Source organism: Tiliqua scincoides, chromosome 2 (genome assembly GCF_035046505.1).
Source record: "Tiliqua scincoides isolate rTilSci1 chromosome 2, rTilSci1.hap2, whole genome shotgun sequence".
Lineage (NCBI taxonomy): Eukaryota > Metazoa > Chordata > Lepidosauria > Squamata > Scincidae > Tiliqua > Tiliqua scincoides.
The window spans coordinates 87157576-87177007 of NC_089822.1; the positions used below are offsets into that span (position 1 = coordinate 87157576).

Sequence of the window (19432 nt, forward strand, 5' to 3'; positions counted from 1 at the left end):
CTACAGTGAATATTTTAGGGACTAACATCCTGTTTCCAACAGAAGTTTCCCCCTTCCACCCTGCCTTGCTTCCTGCCCCCAAAGGCTGGCCGCCTGGCAAAGTACTCACTAGGAAATGACTATTTGATAGCCCCCTGCTATCAAGGGATCATCCTTCTACATAACCTGCAGATCCAACCCCTCAGGTTCTGTTGGCTGTTTTTCCATTAGTGCAATCCTAAGATTGCGCTGAGCCAGTGATGGCCCCCTAACCCCGCTCCTAACCCAGGCAACCTTACACAGGCTGCTTGGATCTGTACCTGCTAAATAGCTGGCACAGTTCCGAGTAGCCCCATAGGACAGGCTAGGGTGTTACACAGTGTCAGGGGAAAAATATTACCCCAAGGTGATCTCCAGCACAGATTAAGAGTTCAGGTCATGCAGCCTGGCTGTTCCAGCACAGGTTAGGAGTGGGCTGCAAGTGTGATGAAATTGTTCTTAGAAGCACTCAGCATGCAGTCACAAACTGGAAAAAGTGTTGTGTATGTAAAGCAAAGACCAAATCTGAATTTAACACATTTCAAAAAAGACTTTATTGAAATTCTTGTGAAATGCATGTCCATATCTGCCCAGTCCACAGGTTCACACATTCGATCCCTGTTGCGTATATGCAACATTGGACAGAAATGGCTTAAATGGGAGTCTGACTCAATATTTTTATAGCAGTCATGGAGTCTTATTGGCATCGAAAAAAGTAAAATATACAGCTAAGAGATATTGCAAAATTAATGGATTTCTTTTCTCAAAGTAACCAATCAAATTTTTTTTCTAGTTTTAGATTTAAAACACAATGAAATATCAGAAGTACATTACAGGGGGAAAATAAGGTGTGGTTCGGTGATATGGAAACATTTTACATATACAGTCTAAAGAAAAGGAAATAACAGGTACCAGCAATATTCTGTTTTTCCATGGGCTTTGCAAAAATGACATAGTTCGCATAGAAGTAATCCCATAAGACTTGCATAAAAAGCACAAGAAAGGGTTTTTGCTTCTAAAAAAAAATCTACCCAAATTTGTTTTCCTCCATCATTTAAAAACAATTGCAAAAAGTTACACTTTGTGTTCTGGTGAATTTTCAAGAAGTGTCTTTGGCACCCGTAACATTAAAGATGCTCTGACAGCTGGAAACTGGTTGCATAACTCTGGTTCTAAGCTGCTACTTGGATTTCCTGCAACAAATGAAATATCACTGTCTGATACAGTAGATGCATGTTCATTGGCTGTTCCCTGCAGCTGCAGAATGCCATTCAGAGTCTCATCCACATCCTCCCTAGTAGTGGTAACACTGCAGTCCTCGTCAATATTGTCCATCTTATCAGTTCTGTCATAACTGCTGTCCTTGTCTATATTTTCTGTCTTATCAGTTCTGTCATTACTGCAGTCATCATCAATATTTTCTGTTTCATCTATTTTGTCATAACTACAGTCCCTGGATTCTATGGGGGATGAAGGCGATTCAGTTTCTCTTTCGTTTTGCTGAACTGTGGAATGCCAAGAAATGTTACTATCACACTCAGTGTTGTTCTGGGTTTCAATGTCTTTATCGCTATCACTGTCAATTGTAATTACAACAGGAGAGGAAAACGGAGAGTAGCCAATATGGCTTTTATGCAATTTCTTCTCTGTTTTCCTTTTCTTTTTATGGCATCTTGATGAGTTTGTGGTTTTTCCTTCATAAATAATCTCCACACTTGGGCTCCTTGATCTTTTCTTTCTTTTTTTGTGTGGGATCTCTGCTTCTGGTTGTCTCTCTAAAAAGCTGGTTGTCTTTTTGTTTGAGTCCATACATTTCGGCAAAGATTTTTGAAGCGTCCACTCTTTCTTTGTAGAAGAGGTTTCTTCATTTCCTCTGTGCACACTCTCCAAATGACGAGTCTTATACTTCCTTTTCCCACTAGGCTTTTCAGATCGCATTCTATCAGACCCTCTAGGAGGAGACCTAGATCTGCTGCTGGACCAGCTTCTTGATCTGTGTCTTTCATCATAATAACACCTGTTGTCACTATGACCTCTTTGATTTCGACTATTTGTCCGTTCAGAAAAGGTCTCTATTCCATAGTCTGGTCTAGTGGATTGCCTTGAATAGCGAGCTCTGGTCTGAGTCCACCTCCTGTACGATGATTCATAACTACCTCGGGCTGTATTCCTACTGTAAATAGTGTATTCCCATCTGTACTTGCTTTGGTAATCGTCCCTTGAGTAATAGTCACTGTGTTTGCTCTCTGATCTCCTTCTGCTATAGTCATTGCTGCGGGATCTTGATCTGCTCGGATCTCTAGACACAACACTCTCACTGCTTAGAGGCAGATCTTGGCCTTTTCTAGACAGGCTCTTGTCTCTGGTTCTTGATCTCTTTTTGTTCCGTTTGTGCTTATGTCTGCTGCCATCTCTTTTCTTTTTTTGTATTTCCATGCTATGATGCTTTCTCTTACTTTTTAGGCCATGGCGCTCTCTGCTGTGAGAATGGTGGGCATAAGGATCAGATTTTCTTTTTCTGGATACTCTATAGTCATAATCATCCCCTCTTTTTGCGGGCGAACTCTGTAACAAAGTCTGGTTATCGTATTCCTGTGTTCTAGCTTTTTTTCTTTCACTTCTCTTGGATTTTATCTTATTTGAGAGTAGCTCGTTGGTCTTAAAACTGGATACATCATCCCTTGATCCTACAGAGAATGGGGAGGAGTATCCACTAAGATCAGTATCACTACAACTAAGACACTGGATGGGCTGTACTTTCTTGACATCTTCAGTTGTTCCCCCTTCAACTGATTCCTCAGAGTCTGAAGACAGCTGAACAAGTTCAGGTGTTCTCTCTGCTAGTGGTTTCACATAGCCAACAATAACACAGTTGTCAGAGGAATCACCACTGTCACCATTTGTCTCCACACTACCCTGTAACTGCCTTTGTAACCCAGCTAAGACTGTATTTGCAGAAGTCTCTTCATCAGAGCTTTCTGAAGAGTCCAAAGCAGCAGAAACAGGAGCATGAACCTGGTCTGAGCTGGAGTAAGATGGGCCTGGTGTTTCATCATCCCAAAGCGCTTGACCAATCCCAGTTGAGAAGGCATTGTGTTCTGATTCCGCCTCATCTGGAGAGATTGTAATAATGGAGGACTCAGAGCGACTTCCTTCCTCATATGATGGAGCAGGACAATCATAGTTTGCATGCTGGTCATATGCCTCTAAGTTAAAAGGACATCTGGCAAAGCTAATAAACTCGTGTAAAAAGTGTTCTGTGCGATGAAGTAAGAAAGGTTTTAAATCTTCGGAAAATGCCTGGCTCTCCAGATCATATCTAGTCACATTACTCATGATGATATGCTGTACAATATTGACAAGTGACCCATGAGCACCAAACAAAACTGTAAGCTCACGCTTAAGCCATGGAACTAGTCTGTGAAGGCAGGCAGGATTCCGGCGAAAAAATTCAGCCGATATGTCTCTATAACGCCCTCCATCTTCAATGCTTCGAACACGGCTACCAGAGCGATACAGAGCTCTTCGGAAGTTAATGATCTCCTGTTCTTGAATCTGTCGCATAGATCTGCCCTCCAAGCTAGCCTGTCGCCTTGACGCAAGACGTCTAATCATTTGGTGCATTTCAGCGTCTCTATGCCTTGCTGGTTGACTTGACAACCCCTCGAACAGTATTCCATTATCTGGAGGAGACACAGTTCTTCTAGAGGATGAAGTTCTTCGGGGACAAGTAGATGTGCGACTTTCCCTCGTTAATGTAGTCCGGTAGCGGAATCGCCTCCCACCAGGATTCGCAAAAGATTCCGTTTCTGACGATCTAATGTTGTACACCTGGAAGTCATCTTTAGACCTCATGCTGTGCCGTATTGAATGAAATGGCTGTTTGCAGAGTGGGCATTCTGCTTTGTTTTTGGACCATTCCTGCACGCACCGGAAGCAGAATCTATGACCACAACGATCCAAGGATGCCACATTTTCAAACCTGTCCAAACAAATTGGACATTTAGAATCGGGAGACGCATCCACAGGCAGGGTCTGATGAGACCTGTTTCGGGGCGATAAGCTGTCCGCTGTGAAGTCATCTGGTGATGCCATATTCTGTAAAGACAGAGAACATTAATGTACATGTGACTTAACACCTGCTGATCAAGACTAGTGCTAAGCTAGCTCTTCTGTAGAGTATCAGCTGATTCATTGGGAGAAATGAGCACATTTTTAACTGACTGAGGGCCAAATCCTATCCAACTTTCCAGTACTGATGCAGCTGTGCCAACAGAGCGTGTGCTGCATTGGGGGGGGCAATCACAGAGGTCTCCTCAAGGTAAGGGAACGTTTGCTCTTACCTTGGGGCTGCACTGCCAAATTGGATAGGATTGGATCCTCTAGTTGCATACTCCATTCTGAACTCCATTATTCCTCCTCCTGCCTTCCCCCCTCCCAATCACTGTAAATGTAGACAATTGCAGGATATTCTTTTAAGATATACAACTGTTAAAATGTCAGTTCTAAGGAGGGCTGCCTTGGTAATCAGTCCCACTGAAATAACAGAAAAGCAGTATATAAATACTGTTAATAACTTCTGAACAACAATGTTAAGCTCTCAGGTCTCAGGACTGAACATGATAGCAATTGTTATATAAACTTACTTGGGAGTAAGTCCTCTTGAGTGCTTGCATAAACATAAAACAAAACTGCAAGTGGTCTTTCAGATTTCAATCAGGCAAACAAAAATCTGTAGCTTTATTATCCTATAGGGCATTTGCAGTTGGTCTCTTATTTTGCAGAGTAAATTCACATACATATATGTGGACTACTACTAGCAAATGTAATGTATTTCTTCCTTTTAAATACCTAGGAAATTATCTTCCCTACTGTAGCAATCCAGTGTAACTTGAATGCTACGTGCAATGTAGCTGTGGAAAGGGTATGAAACCTACCAGAATGAAAACCAGTTAAATTCTTGCCCATTACTACATTTACTTTATTTCACTAACCCAGAGTCAAAGTGCTTTGCTTTGAATTCATGAGTGTGTTACATGAGTGTATGCTATATTCACCTGAACATTTATGTACAGTGTATCCCTACTTGTTAGAACTCAGGATGTTTTTCTTACTCCCAAGTATGGGAGGCAGCTTCTTAGACTTCCAACTTTCATCCAAGTGTACCAGCATTTAATGCTCAAGTCAGATACAAGTCAGGTCTAAGAAGCAGTCCCAAGGAAGTGAGAAGCAAGGAACTCCTGAGCACCAAGAAAAACAAATCTGGGGTTCAGAAAATATGAAGGATGCAAGTGCCTTAAGTTTAGTCAGTCTTTTTTCAGATGCAGTGGTTCCCAAACTTTTTTTGACTGGAGACTCCTTTGATTTAATGCGCCATTAGTTGCAGCTCCCCATTAGGGCTACAGTCTTATACACTGTACAGGGAGACAGGTTTTTCACAAGGATTTCATGGCTCCCCAGGGAGCCACAGCTCAGAGTTTGGGAACCACTGGCAAGACATCTGGGGACTGAAATCAGGTCTGAGAAGACATATCATGAAGCATACATCCTCTGATGTTGATTTCTCATCCAAATTCCCCCATATACTGCAAAGAGAACAAGGTAAATACAACCCCCCCATACTATATGGGCCAGGTCTAGTATTAAACAAGCAAATTCATATGTTGGAGGGTTTCCAATTAGATATCCCACATTTCCTCATGTGTCTCCAGTTTGTTGTCTCCAACAGCAAACTGATGGCTACCTGTCCCCCATTAACAGAGCAGAAAGAAAGCATAAAACTTCAGAAACAGCTGAAAGCTGTAAGTGACAAAAGCAAGAGGATATGAAACCACTGGCAAAAGGGAAGAGACCCCAACCCCATTTTATTGCTCAAATTGGGAAGGCAAACAAACTGTCCTCCCCACTACCATTTTCCTACCCTCAATGAAGTTGAGACCACAGATGCCCTCGCAGACCTGTCGCCATTATTATCACCATCCACAGCTCAGATCAACCCCCAATGTTAAAGTAGGGTATGTGTTGATACAAATAATGATTTGGTCATCCTTTGGCTTTTGAACTGTAGTCTTAAGTGAACCAGCACAGTGACCTACAATTGTCACACCTAATGCAGATGGACTTTTGGCTCGATTCAACAAGACAGCCTTAGCAATCATGTCTTTGAGTCTGTGCAAAGTGTCATTCTGCTCACCACAACCAAATCTTTCCATCAGCAATTTTCAACCAGCTTGCCACAGCACATTGTGGTATGTCAAGAAGGTGTGGGAATGCCATTGATGAATAGGGCCATTGGTAGGTGCAAGTCCCCCACCAGCAGCATGATGCGTCTTGTCAATTGTCTGATGGTGGGCCTTGACAATTTTAGCACTGTATCAGTGTGCCACCAAATGAAAAAGGTTGAAAAGATTTAGATCTAAAGCTTGTTGCTTTCAAGGCAGGGAGGAGGTGGTAAGCAATACCTGTTCCAAGCCAGAGGGCATGGTTTTGAGAGAGATTTGAGCCCAAAATCTTTTCTTTGTAGGAACCTGCTCACTCCATATCATATTTTTCAAACACAGGGCGCATCTGTTTCATAAGAACGTAAGAGCCCTGCTGGACCAGGCCAAAGGCCTGTCTAGTCCAGATTCCTGTACCTCACAGTGGCCCACCAGATGTGCCAGAGAACACACAAGTCAACAAGAGACCTGCATCCTGGTGCCCTCCCTTGCATCTGGCCTTCTGAGGTAGCCTACTTCTAAAACCAGGAGGCTGCACATGCCAATCACGGCTTGTAACCTGTGATGGACTTTTCCTCCAGAAATTTGTCCAGTCCCCTTTTAAAGGCATCCAGGCCAGATGCCATCACCACATCCTGTGGCAAGGAGTGCCACAGACTAATCACACACTGGGTAAAGAAATATTTCCTTTTGTCTGTCCTAACTCCCCCTACACCCAATTTGAGTGATTGTCCCCTGGTTCTGGTGTTGTGTGAGAGGGAAAAGAACACACACACACCCCTTCAAAACACATATTTGGGTGTGTGCCTGTGTTGAAAGGGAAAAGAAAGTCCCACACACACAAAACACAAGAGTGTGTGTTGTGTTTTATGTGTGAGGGAAAGTTCTTTTCCCCCTCAAACAACACACACACGTTTTGTGTGGAGAGAAAGTTCTTTTCTCTTTTCCACACATGTGTGTGTTGTGTGAAAGGGAACAGAATTTCCCACACACACACACACACACACACACAACACGAGTGTATTGTGTGAGAAGGACAAGAACTTGCCCCACATACAAAACACGTGTGTGTTGTGTATGGGGGAAGTTCTTTTCCCTCTCACACAACATACACACATTTTTGTGTGTGAGGGGGAAGTTCTTCCCCCCCCTCTCTCTCACACACACACATGTGTGTGTGTTGTGTGAAAGGAATCAGAATTTCCCCTACACACAAGACATATGTGTGTTGTGCGAGAGGGAAAAGAACTTGCCCCACATACAAAACAGGTGTGCTGTGTATGGGGGAAGTTCTCCTTCTCACACAACACACACGCTCTGTGTGGAGGGGAAGTTCTTTTCCCTCTGACACGTGTGTGTGTGTTGTGCGAAAGGAAATAAACACGTGTGTGTGCCAGCGGCACCGGGCCAGCCCAGCCCAGCCCACACACCAGGATGCTGGAGCAGAGGAGGGCTGCGAAGAGCGAACGGAGGAGCAGGTGGACAAAGAGGACGAGGAGCCAGGCGCAGGCAGTGCGCGAACAGGGCCTCGCGCCCCCTCCCCGAGCAGCGCCCGCGGCAGACTGCAGGTGCGAGGGCGGGACCTGTCGCGACGGCTGCCAGGGGACGAATGCCCGGCAGCGTGCCACGGACGTTGCTCCGGCGCGCGCGCGCATACACGAAGACCAACGGCTCACCTGCTTCGAACGCTGGCGCCGGCGACCACTGGCGCCGGCCGCCCGGCTGCGCAGCTCCCGCGGGTCACACATCTGGCACCGCCACAGCCCGGGCGAGCTCAGGAACAACCTCGGCAGCAGCTCCGCCGCCCTGCCCCGGCACAACCGGATGTGCCGCTGACGGCCGCGAAGGGCTTTCCGGATTAAGAGACCACCCCTCGGCCGGAGAAATGAATAAACAAAAGGCGGGCCGCCATTGGTCAGGGCACCTCCTCCGCCCCCTGACGTCATAGGGGGCGGTACTTGGTGACGTTGCTCTGGAAAGGGACTGTCTTGCCCCTCCCCTTGCTGCCTCCGTCAGGGTGGAGGTTGCAATCCTATCCCCGCTTTCCTGGCAGTAAGCCCCCATTGACTCTAATGGGACTTACTTCTTAGTAGACATGCATAAGAGTGGGGTCTAAATCTGCCTGCCTGCTGCTTATGCAGGGTAACCAGATGCAATGGAGGACAATGAACTCCTGCTGAGTTCATTGGGGCTCGCTCTTAAAAAAAAAAAAAAAGGCTGCGTTGTATCACAATGACGGGGTCCCTCTGGGACACAGTACCATGTACTCCACTTCTGAGTAAGCATGCACAGGATGAGATTAAAAGCCAGTTCTGCTCAACGTTGCATATATGCAACAGGGATCAAATGTGCACACCTGTGGGCTGGGCAGAAATAAAGGCCTGTCACTGAATGGGATAGGTGGGGGGGGTGGCTAGTTCCCTTAACAAAAATGGCGACCGCCTCCACGTTCCCGGGTTTCCCTTCATGCCTAACGCGTGTGCATCACTTCCGTAAGTGTTGTGGTGCGCCCTGCTCCTTGCACCCCCTAGAGAGAGACATCGCAGAAGAGCGAAGAATGGCAGCAGTGAGCACGCAGACGCTGGAGTGGATCTACTCCCTGGTAAGGCGCTGCTGCTGCTTTCTCAGGCTGCGGTCCTATGCTGGACACACTTTCCCTGGGAGTAAACATTGAAATCCAATCTTTCAATGGATCAGTTATCAACTGAGCAATTACTTGCCCTCTTTTGTTGCTACAATCTGCAAATGTGAGAAATCTTTCTTGAATCTCATACTGCATTTCTTTTAAAAGTACATATCTCAAAGGAAATGTTATTTGTTCAGTATGGGAGGAATCTGGTGTGGAATCTACTATTACTGCAAAGTACTTTGCAGATTGCCTCTCAAGCAAAATGTGTTGTTTCACAAGATTTGAGCATTCTGCAATAAACTCATTTTGTGAGTCAGGGGACAGATAATGAACTTGAAGCCACTCACCCCTTTTCTGTGACTCCTCCACACGTAGTACATGTTCCTGAACTATGGGGTCCCACCTGGAGAGCAGTTCAATGAGTCCTAAAAAGTTTCCATTGTCTGGATCACCAATTTGTTGGGATGAACCAGTAAATGGTAGACCACGTTCTCCCAACACGAGTACATCTATTATACGCTTTAAGAGGTTATACCATTTTGCAGCTTCTGTTTTGATTGATGCTTTAAGATTATGTCAGCTCCTGTCCCAGACAGCAGGCGCCTTTCCAGTTTTCGCCAAGCCAGGTATTCTCTGTGGCTATTGCCTTTTTCATGTTTTGGGATCCTGTAGGAAAGTTTCCGCCACTTTCCATTCAGACCCCAGCCTTCAGCAGATACCAGTGCAGACGTCTGTGCAGCAGAAGTGCTAGTCTTGACTGTCTTGTGCCAAAATAATCTACATGGGAAGCAATATAAAGCTTGTTTCTGCTGACTCCAAACAAGCCAGTCGCTTGAATGTACTTCTTCATTAGTGCTTTGATATTTCAGTATGCTTTCTGGGAAAACTGTATTGCAGGTATCTTTTGGGAATGTTTTGGGCATAGGGATGTGACCATTCATAACATACTTTTCTATTTCCTTTTGAGGTGGAAACTCAGTTGTGATATATCCAGTGTCAAGGCCTACATTGTGATCATTCCTCTCCTTCCAAATTCACTTTCACATGCATCTGCATGTCTACTTCTTTCTGTTTTTCATTTTTTGCATCTGCCTGTTTATCAAAACTCTGTGCAGAAGCACCCAAATCAATTTGGGGATAAGGCTTTCAACATCTTTTCTGTTCCAATTCTACAGGTGAGCTCAATGGAGAACTCTGTGAATGCGAAGCTGCACCTAACCCAAACCAAAATAGTGTTTGTTGACCCCTTCTATGAGTTTCATCTCGTTCTTTTTTGTCTTTTCTTTTCTGGGCTCCTGATTACATTCTGGGCTCTTAGAATACATTTTAGAGGCAGACCAGACTGAAGAGAAGAAAAGCCACCCAAAAATTTTTTGGACATTGAAAATGTTGAGGGAATGTTTAGGATGCCAGCAGGCCACAAGAACAGATCTCAGCCCCTCTCTTACAGCTCAGAGCACAGGTCTGCCTCATGTACTAGTGCCCAAGTCCAGTAGATGGCGCTGCTGCTTTGCCTTGTGGGAGTTGGAGGCCAGTTCGTAGCAGTTCATGGAGCTTGCTCCTGTGCAGGCATTGGCTGCAATGAACTTGCCTCTGAGTTCCAGGAGGCAAAGCAGCAGCAGTGAAACCTGCGAGCCACAGCTAAGCTCTGAGGGAAGGGGGCAGGCCCAGTAGGCTGTAGCCTGCTGCTTTGCCTTCTGGGAGTCCAGTTGGTCAGAGCTAGTGTCAGTGTCCTGTCTCCCGTGCAGCAGTCTGCTGAGCTCTCAGGAGACTGTATCGCTCCAGCCCCCCTCCTCTAGCTCCCTGGCTCCCTTTCAGACCCTGGGCCCAGGCACAAATTACCCCTTTACCCCCCTCTCCTAGGCCCTGTGTACAGGTATAAAAACAATCATTTTATGCAATCTTCTTTCAACAGATGCTTCTCACCATTGTATTGCTTTCATGGGGATATGTAATTTATGCAACACGAATAGCAGCCCAGTGGCAGCTGCAGAAGTACTACCCCACAGGAACACAGAAGTTCTGAGACACTGAAGCAGGAAGCCTTTCCACAGCCACACAGTAATGTTGAGGGCATTCAAGATGGTTCCAACAACACCAGTAATATCAATCCTGAACTGTCAGAAGCATGGATTGAGACAAAAATAGAATACCTAAAAGGATGTGATAATCTCAGTCCTGTTAGTGGAAAGGATCTCCTCTCTAACTCTTAACACCCATCTTCACACTGGCTGAAGAACTATCTTCAAGAGAAGCCCCATTCACTTCTGAGGATTATGCTGGTGCAATCCAGAGGACGGCATCCAAAAAGAACCACAATTGACAAAATTTAGTTTTCTACATATAACCTTGTGGCTTGACAGTGTCAAGGTGGAGAGATCATCTAAGCATTTTAAACATGAAATGGATTATATAGTGTGATAATTTTACTATTTAACTGATTTAATTTTACTAACGTTTTTAGGTGAATTCATTACAAGAAAGTTGTGCTAATACATGAAGCATTTCATAGTACAGAAACAGGAGTGTTTGAGAGACTAAATATAAAACTTATGAAAGGGTTTACATTTTACAGAGTATCAGCAAAAGTTGTTTGCGTATTTGTAATCTTTATAGATGGCCAGTTTGATTAGTGTTCATACCATATTGTTACAGAACTCAATAGGAAAGGGGATACTCAAGTTTCTAAAGAATTTAAAGAAAAGTGATTTGCACAAACATTTTATCTCCTTGATTCTGTACAACTGCTTACAACAGTTAGTGAGTGTAGTTCATTCAGTTATGTTTCTACACACAGCTTGAACTCCAACCTAACAAGTTTAATTTTTTAAACTTGCCAATTTGAGTTCCTTAAATCTTAATGTGAACTTAATCCACTTTGTGAACTTTTTTGTTGAAAAGGGGTATATAAATATTAATAGTCTACCATCTGCACTTAGAGAATTCATGGCACAGTACTTCCCCCCCCCCATTCACTCTTCTGGATGGAGTACATGATTAAGGCATATTGACTTTCCAAATCAGTTATTACACACACTACAGTATCAGTAAATACTTGCTACTTAGCAATTCATACAACTATTCACAGTGAGTTAGAGGGTATATTCATTCTAGTCTGAACAGACAGTCTGGGAAGGCTGCAGCAATACAAGTTCAGTTTAAAAAACACACACAACAGTACTCTTTCAGTCATTTTTATTGTTCAATTAAGTTATATTCAGAATGACATAATATATTTTACAGTATGCAAAATAGATGCCTGTAGCCTTGAGTCGCTGAATCTCTTAATGATGACTACTTGGTATTTCTATTGGGGGAATTACTTCACCTGTCTCCAGAATTGTATCACCCTAAGACATTAAAAAAAATAAAATTATAGAAACCATTGTTACAATGCAGTTATTTCAGACACCAATTAAATACACCTTTGTTTCCAACATGGAAGAATTCAAACCCAACTGTTATACTACTGCTACAAAAACACTTATGTACAAAATATTTTCCTATGTGTTAGAAATTTCAGCTATATTACAAAAGCACCAACTTCTCACACTAGATTTACTTATGGTCCAATCCTATCCCCCTCCCCCACCAGCGCAACTTGGGTTGCACCAGCAGAGACAGCTTTAGGGCACTCACAAAGCAGACTCCACTGATGCACACTGCAGAACCACCAACAGGGAGGTTGGAGTGGCCTCCCGTGCACTGATGCACCTAAAGACATGTGCCAGAGCAGGTAAGTCCACACAGGAAGTTGGAGGGAAATGGGAAGAGGGTTGAACAGGGTAGGGGTGGTCAGAACAGGGCAGTGACAAGGTGAGGAGAAGGGTGATCAGGCCCGGGAGGCGGGATCAGCAGCAGTGGTGCACACCAAATGCCAACCCCTTCCCAGGCCTAATCCACCTTCTGGGTCAACGCAAATGTGAGCTGGTGCAGGTCCAAGTTGACCCAGAGAGGCTGCTGGGGCTTGCCCCAGGCAAGGAGACAAATATCCCTTTACCCCAATGCTTCCCAATCTTTGGCTCCCATGATGCTCCCCTGTACTGCTAATGCAGCACATGGCTCCTGGAAGTGACTGATAATGATGCCATCACTAGTTCCTTCTGCGTTCAGAGAGTGGTTTGGACAAACTAAAACTGTAGTGTTCCATGTGCTCTCACTGCCAGCCAGTCGGCCAATGGCCCATGATGCCCCAGGAAGTGCCTTGTGATGCCCTGGGGCGTTGCAACACACAGTTTGGGAAGTCCTGTCTTACCTCGAGGAGACCCCCACCAGCCCAAATCCCCCATGGGATACAGCAGATACTACGCTGGCACTGCTACATCATTCGGGGATTTGGTTAGGATTAGGCTGCCTGATACGTCAAACTTCAAGGCCTTCTTGAAACAGAGGGGTACAAATACACAACAAACCCCGAATTTATAACTGGAATGTAACTCACTTTAAGAGAATGGCTGCTGTCCATCATGTGTGTATGTATTCAAGTCTCAATGAAATAAAAAACACCTTTTTTCAAAGGCACACCACTTAGGGAAAGCACTTGATTTAATATGTGCTACAGGGCTTCAATTTCATCTTGTCCTATATACAGTCTTCTCAATTGATTCTTCATAAATTGTAAATTCTATTTTATGAACTTCTGCCTTTCAGGATGTTGTGACCAGACAGCTAACAGGGTTAAGCTGTCACAAAACTGAAATAAGTTATCAGAAAAAATAAAACACTGACTTACTGGAAAAATCTTGCGCTTTGACTCAACAATACCATATGGCTGTGCCTGTTAATGAAAATAGTAAACATAAGAATTCTTAAGAAAGTAAAAGCTGTATTTACTATAGCTTATGCTTTTGCAATTGAGTGACTCCATTACCTTCTAGTCTGGATCTAGAGGTTGTCACAAGAAAATGTACGCATGCTTTACAGTGTCAAACTTATTATGCTATAATTCACACATATACTGCATATGGTGTACACAGGACCAGTTGCTCGACCCAGTTAATTAGTTAATCAATTAGACTAAGTGCTCAAAATATTCCCCACTGGCGTCTAAACACCACTGACCAAGGGATCTGCAGACATCCACCAACATATCTGTTGGGATGATTCCACATTCTCTTCAACTGCTTCACTTAGGTGTTTGAGTACTGTAGGTTTTCTACAGTTATGTATGACTTGGAGCTGTGTGTACATTTTTCTGAGACACCCTGTATTTCATTGCACCTGAACTTACTGTCTTCTCTCCAAGATTATTAAAGTCCTCCATATCTAAAAGGGTACTCCAAACAAAAATGTTTCATGTCCATAAAGCGGCAGTGTTCTGGTGCTTCTGCAAAGTATCTGTATCATTTACTTACATAATACTGTTGTGATGAATCCCCTACATTTTTTCTTGTCTCCCCCCATGTCTTTTTTTTTTTTTTTTGTATTTTAGGGCAGTTTTTAACTCCTCAGCCGTTCCTATGCCGTTCAGCTGCCAGGATATACTTTGCAAGCAGCCATTGTTCTTTATGTAAAATTATATTACGACACAGAGAGAGAACACATGGGGATGTGTATTGGGCTCATCTTCCCATCTGAGATGGCTAGCTCCCTGCTGAGATTAGTATACACTTAGCAATTGGATAATTGTCTATCCTGGACCAATGGGTTCTGACAGCTGTTTTATCAGAATAACCATGTATGTGAACAATTAGTAAATTAGAAAGTACAATTTCTCAATAGCAAGAACCAAAAAAGTAAACAATCTGTCCCCAATACAGAAGTCTGCATGTACAACAGCAGCTGTATGCACATCCACCCACTAAAGATACAGTTGCTATGGTCAAGTCTGACAGTACTATAAATCTACTGATGGTGTGGGAAAGTATTTGGTCCCCTGCCTACCAAAGCCAGCTATTAAAACTGTCAGAGTTCACCACTGTGACCATTTGTTTGGGAAGTTTACAGATAAAACCAGCATGGTTCATTGCAAGTCTGTCCCTGGCTACTGGATACAAAGTGTTTCATTTGCACACTTTTTAAAGATGCAGCCTCTAATCCAGCAAGCAGATATAAATGCAGAACTTCATATAATCCCCAGCAGGAAGGCAAAGTTCACCTCAAAAGCTGCAATGACACAAAAGGCCTTGTGGATACTTACTGATGCACAGCTTGTGACTGTCTACTAGATCTGACCAGTCAACACGCATAATCGCCTCTGTTTTACATTTCCCCAAATGGGAGGGTACTTTTGATTTCTTAGAAATCAGTCTTTTCTGCCAAACTTGGTGTGGTTGGTCTGTGGAACTTCTTTCCACAGGATGTGGTGATGGTGTCTGGCCTGGACGCCTTTAAAGGGGATTGGACCAATTTCTGGAGGAAAAATCCATCACGGGTTACAAGCCATGATGTGTATGTGCAACCTCCTGATTTTAGAAATGGGCTACGTCAGAATGCCAGATGCAAGGGAGGGCACCAGGATGCAGGTCTCTTGTTATCTGGTGTGCTCCCTGGGGCATTTGGTGGTCCACTGTGAGATACAGAAAGCTGGACTAGATGGACCTATGGCCTGATCCAGTGGGGCTCTTCTTATGATGTTAAACTGTTGGGAGGGGGAAATGGGGCAATAATCTCATGGGTAAGGAGTATCGGGACAAGCCAGTTTCCCACAATAAAAAAGCTGCCCATTCCTATTCTGTAAACCAACTTAAAGGTCTCTGGGGAGCAGCAGGTAGAAGATGTGAAAAGAAAATATAGTATATGCAAAGGCATATTGCCAGAAATGCCGCAAACATACATACCATCAGATGATATTTGACGTAGTAATGGGAAATCCAAAAAGGAATAAGTAGTCGAACTACAACAAATACTCCAGCATTATAGGTTTTGAATACCTATAAAAAAAGGAATGATTTTTTTAATGATTACCCTAAAAACTAGACAGAAAATGTAAAATTTTCTTATGCACACATCAGCTTGTAGTTTTACAATAATTATTTTATATGCAATTAGTAGGGGTTTCCTTGATCTGAATTCAACATTAGAACTACTTCCCCCCCCCCCAAAAAAATTAGTTAAACCCAAAAATAGCTTCCTTTTCAGACCCTGCAACACTGGAACACCATGAAATACATGTAAAAAAGAACTGTAAAGCAGTTTTGGTCACTGAAAAATAATAGTTTGATTTGCTCTCCAAATATAATAATCTCAGGTTGTATTCACACTACATCACCACTTGAATGCCCCATGTGAATAATAGGTGTGCACTGGAATATATCCCTTAATGCTCTGCAATGTATAGAGATTCCATGGCAGATGCTACTAGGTTCTTCAGCAAACAAATCACTGTGATGCAGATCCCAAGAAGGACAGAAAGTTTATAACTCTGTGTACTGGGGAAAAAATTGAGTTAGTTACTTTACAGTGGAAATTGCATAAAAGAATAAGACCACATGCTTCTCCTTGTTCATACCACAAGCTTCTCCTTGCTCTTCTAAACAAAAATAAATCTGAGAAATGTTTTTAAATTCTTTACAAGGAGTAACTCTGAAAGTTGTAAGAGTATGAAAGGATATGCATTTTCATTCACAGTTATGTATCTTGGTAATGGAACTGTGTTAATAACCATACACAATGATGTTCTTGTTTCAATACATTATGATAAAAGATTTTGGTTCCAGTGCATACCAATGCAAACTGGCTGACTTCTTTAAGGGAGGCTTTGAGGACACAGCTTTGGAATACCTGCATCAAACATTTGTGAGAGAACCGTCTCTAAAAATTCAAAACCAGTACACTCAACACACAACCATGTTTAGACTAAAGTTCTGCACAACAGGCCCAGCTTTTCCCATGCAGTGATAAGAAATTTCCACCTGTCATGTACTGCCCTGACAGAACAAACAGTGGCAACTCTTACCAGAGTTTGTCATACTGATGCTGCTTAACAGATATAAAGCAACTTTAAATTTACACAGCCATCTGCCACCTTCATTCCTATGTATCTCCAATGATCAAGGCAAAGAGAGGCACAGAAAAAAGTAACTTGGTCAAAGGCACATCATAAGACCATAAGAAGCACCCTGCTGGATCAGGCCCAGGGCCCAACTAGTCCAGCATCCTGTATCTCACAGCGGCCCACCAAATGCCCCAGGGAGCACACAAGAGAACAAGAGACCTGCATCCCGATGCCCTCCCTTGCACCTGGCCTTCTGAGGCAGCCTACTTCGAAACCAGGAGATTGCACATACCTATCATGTCTTGTCACCCATGATGAACTTTTCCTCCAGAACTTTGTCCAATCCCCCTTTAAAGGCATCTAGGCCAGATGCCATCACCACATCCTGTGGCAAGGAGTTCCACAGGCCAATCACACACTGGGTAAAAAAATACTTGCTTTTGTCTGTCCCAACCCTCCCAACATTCAATTTTGGTGGATGTCCCCTGGTTCTGGTGTTTTGTGAGAGGCGTTGTGTGTGTGTAACCTCCCACGCAGCTCGTTGTAATGTTGTGTGAAAGGTGGTTCGTGTGCACACGTGTGTGTGTGTGTGTGTGTATGTAGCCTGTTATGGTATTGTGTGAGAGGTTGTGTGTGTGTGCTTGTGGGTAACCTCCATTGCAGCTTGTTGTGCGGTGTGCAAAAGGCGCTGTGTGTGTGAGACCTCCCCTGCAGTCCCTGTTGTGCAGAGCGTGAGAGGCATTGTGTGTGACCTCTCTTGCAGCCCGTTGCGGTGTTGTGTGTGTGAGACCTCCCCTGCAGCCCCTGCTGTGCGGAGTGTGCGAGAGGCTCTGTTGGTGAGTGTGTGTGTGCCTGTGTGCAAGGCCAGCCTTCACCACCACCCCCGCCCCGCCCCGGGCTGAGGGGCCACCGAGGAGGCCCAGGCCCTTACCTGCCTCCTCCAGAGTCCCCCCGGCTGCAGGAAGCGCTCCCAGAAGCCCTCGACCAGCCCGGGCTTGCGCGGGGGCAGGACCGGCTCGCGCGGGCTCAGCTCCTGGTCCTTGAGCCAGCGGCGCCGGAGCTCGCGCAGCTGCTGCAACCGCAGCTTCTCGTCCGGGGTGTAGCCCAGCACTGCACGCGGCACCCCGCGCCCCACCTCCGACCCCGGAGCCATCGCCGCGGCCGTCCGCTCGCCTCGCCCCTCCCCCCCGACGGAAGCACGACCTTGCCCGGCAGGGAGGACAGCCGCCGGGAGGCCGGACGTGACGCCACCCCGGCGCCTGGGAGGCCGGAGCGCATAGAGCGAAAGACTAGAGTGGCAGGTGAAACAAAGATGGCGCCGTCGTGGGTTCAAAGAGGACAGTCCCCATTGGATGCCATTGGTTTCTCCACCGGCGCTTTTGACTTCCTTTAGGCCACAATCCTCTCCACACTTACCTGGGAGTGAGCCCCACTGACTGGAATGGGACTTAGGATGGGGCTCTGAGGCTGCAACCCTGTCCACACTGACCTGGGAGTAGTCCCACTGACTAGAATGGAGTTGGGACTGACAAAAGAAAAGTGTGTGATTGGCCTGCGGAACTCCTTGCCACCGGAAAGCGGGGCAGGAGGGGGTTGGAACAGCTCACCAGATCCAGAACTCTTTGTTGGACCTTCTGGCCCAACATGGAGTCTCTCAAGTCAGCGCCAGCAAAACAGCCAGCGCAGACTTGAGAAGCCTCATTGCAGGACTTGGAGCCCTCCCCCAAGGAGACCTCCAGCTGCAGCCCCGCTGCTCCAGTGGGGCAGCTTGGGACTGGGCTGTGAGTGCGGCCTTTGAGGGAATCCAAGCTTCGCAGAACAAGTCCTTTTATGTTCATTAATATGGGTTTGTTCATCATTTATTCTTTTTATTTTAATCTTAGAATCACTGCATTTTAAATATCAAAGAGTAAAAGAAGTCCCAACAGATGGACACAATTAAAACATTATTACGTCTCACAGGCTATGCCAACACATGCTCATGAGTTCGTTCGGATGCAACTCTAGAATGTACTGGTACATCCCTGCCTGATACCACTGGCTAGTTGGCGGGGAGGGGGGGAGTTGTGCAGTGGGGGACATCCTGCAGTTGGGTGTCACTCACAGATGCCTCCTCAAAGTAAGGGAAGGTTCGTTCCCTTACCTTGGAGATGCATTGCCCTTATGTCAGTGCTGGAAAGTGCTGAAAAGCACTGACATAAGGGGTGAGGATTCCACCCTTAGTTAACTATAGAATTAACAGGTTTTTCATTTTTTGAAGTGAATACACAGTAGTTAAATTTTTACAAAATAATGTACAATTTGAAGTATTTTTAACTGAAGTTTCTTGAATGCAGCCTTATTAGATTACAGCTAACTTAATACCGCCTTCCAACATGAAAAGATCCCCCACCTCTGTCCTACACACTTCAGACTGGGTAGAAATTTTTATTTGGCAATCACTAACTTTTTTTTCTCTCTTTAAAAACAGGGGATTGGACCAGATCCAAAATATCCATGTGACTAATATCATGACTCAATATCATGACTTTGTGCTGCTCTAATTGGAACTATACCTCTTTGTCTATTACATGGACACACAGAGGAATTCTTCACACAATCAAAATCTTTAATATTGACAGAATGGTGAAT

The 19432-nt window shown here is 44.7% G+C and overlaps 3 protein-coding genes across 3 annotated transcripts; 1 reads left to right on the plus strand and 2 right to left on the minus strand.

The window, feature by feature from the left end:
• Positions 1–587: 587 nt before the first annotated feature.
• Positions 588–8041, minus strand: TOPORS (TOP1 binding arginine/serine rich protein, E3 ubiquitin ligase). The gene is made up of 2 exons (XM_066613276.1): positions 7913–8041; positions 588–4116 (listed from the first exon to the last, which is right to left on the minus strand). Exons 1-2 carry the CDS (start codon positions 7982–7984, stop codon positions 1093–1095), a joined length of 3096 nt encoding a protein of 1031 aa, XP_066469373.1. The 5' UTR covers positions 7985–8041; the 3' UTR covers positions 588–1092.
• Positions 8042–8746: 705 nt separating this feature from the next.
• Positions 8747–11662, plus strand: SMIM27 (small integral membrane protein 27). Its single transcript, XM_066613283.1, has 2 exons — positions 8747–8838; positions 10781–11662. The coding sequence occupies exons 1-2, from the start codon at positions 8794–8796 to the stop codon at positions 10889–10891; spliced, it is 156 nt and encodes a 51-aa protein (XP_066469380.1). The 5' UTR covers positions 8747–8793; the 3' UTR covers positions 10892–11662.
• A 381-nt stretch (positions 11663–12043) lies between these two features.
• NDUFB6 (NADH:ubiquinone oxidoreductase subunit B6) lies at positions 12044–18064 on the minus strand. Its single transcript, XM_066613282.1, has 4 exons — positions 17733–18064; positions 15645–15737; positions 13598–13642; positions 12044–12215 (listed from the first exon to the last, which is right to left on the minus strand). The coding sequence occupies exons 1-4, from the start codon at positions 17952–17954 to the stop codon at positions 12150–12152; spliced, it is 426 nt and encodes a 141-aa protein (XP_066469379.1). The 5' UTR covers positions 17955–18064; the 3' UTR covers positions 12044–12149.
• Positions 18065–19432: the final 1368 nt, after the last annotated feature.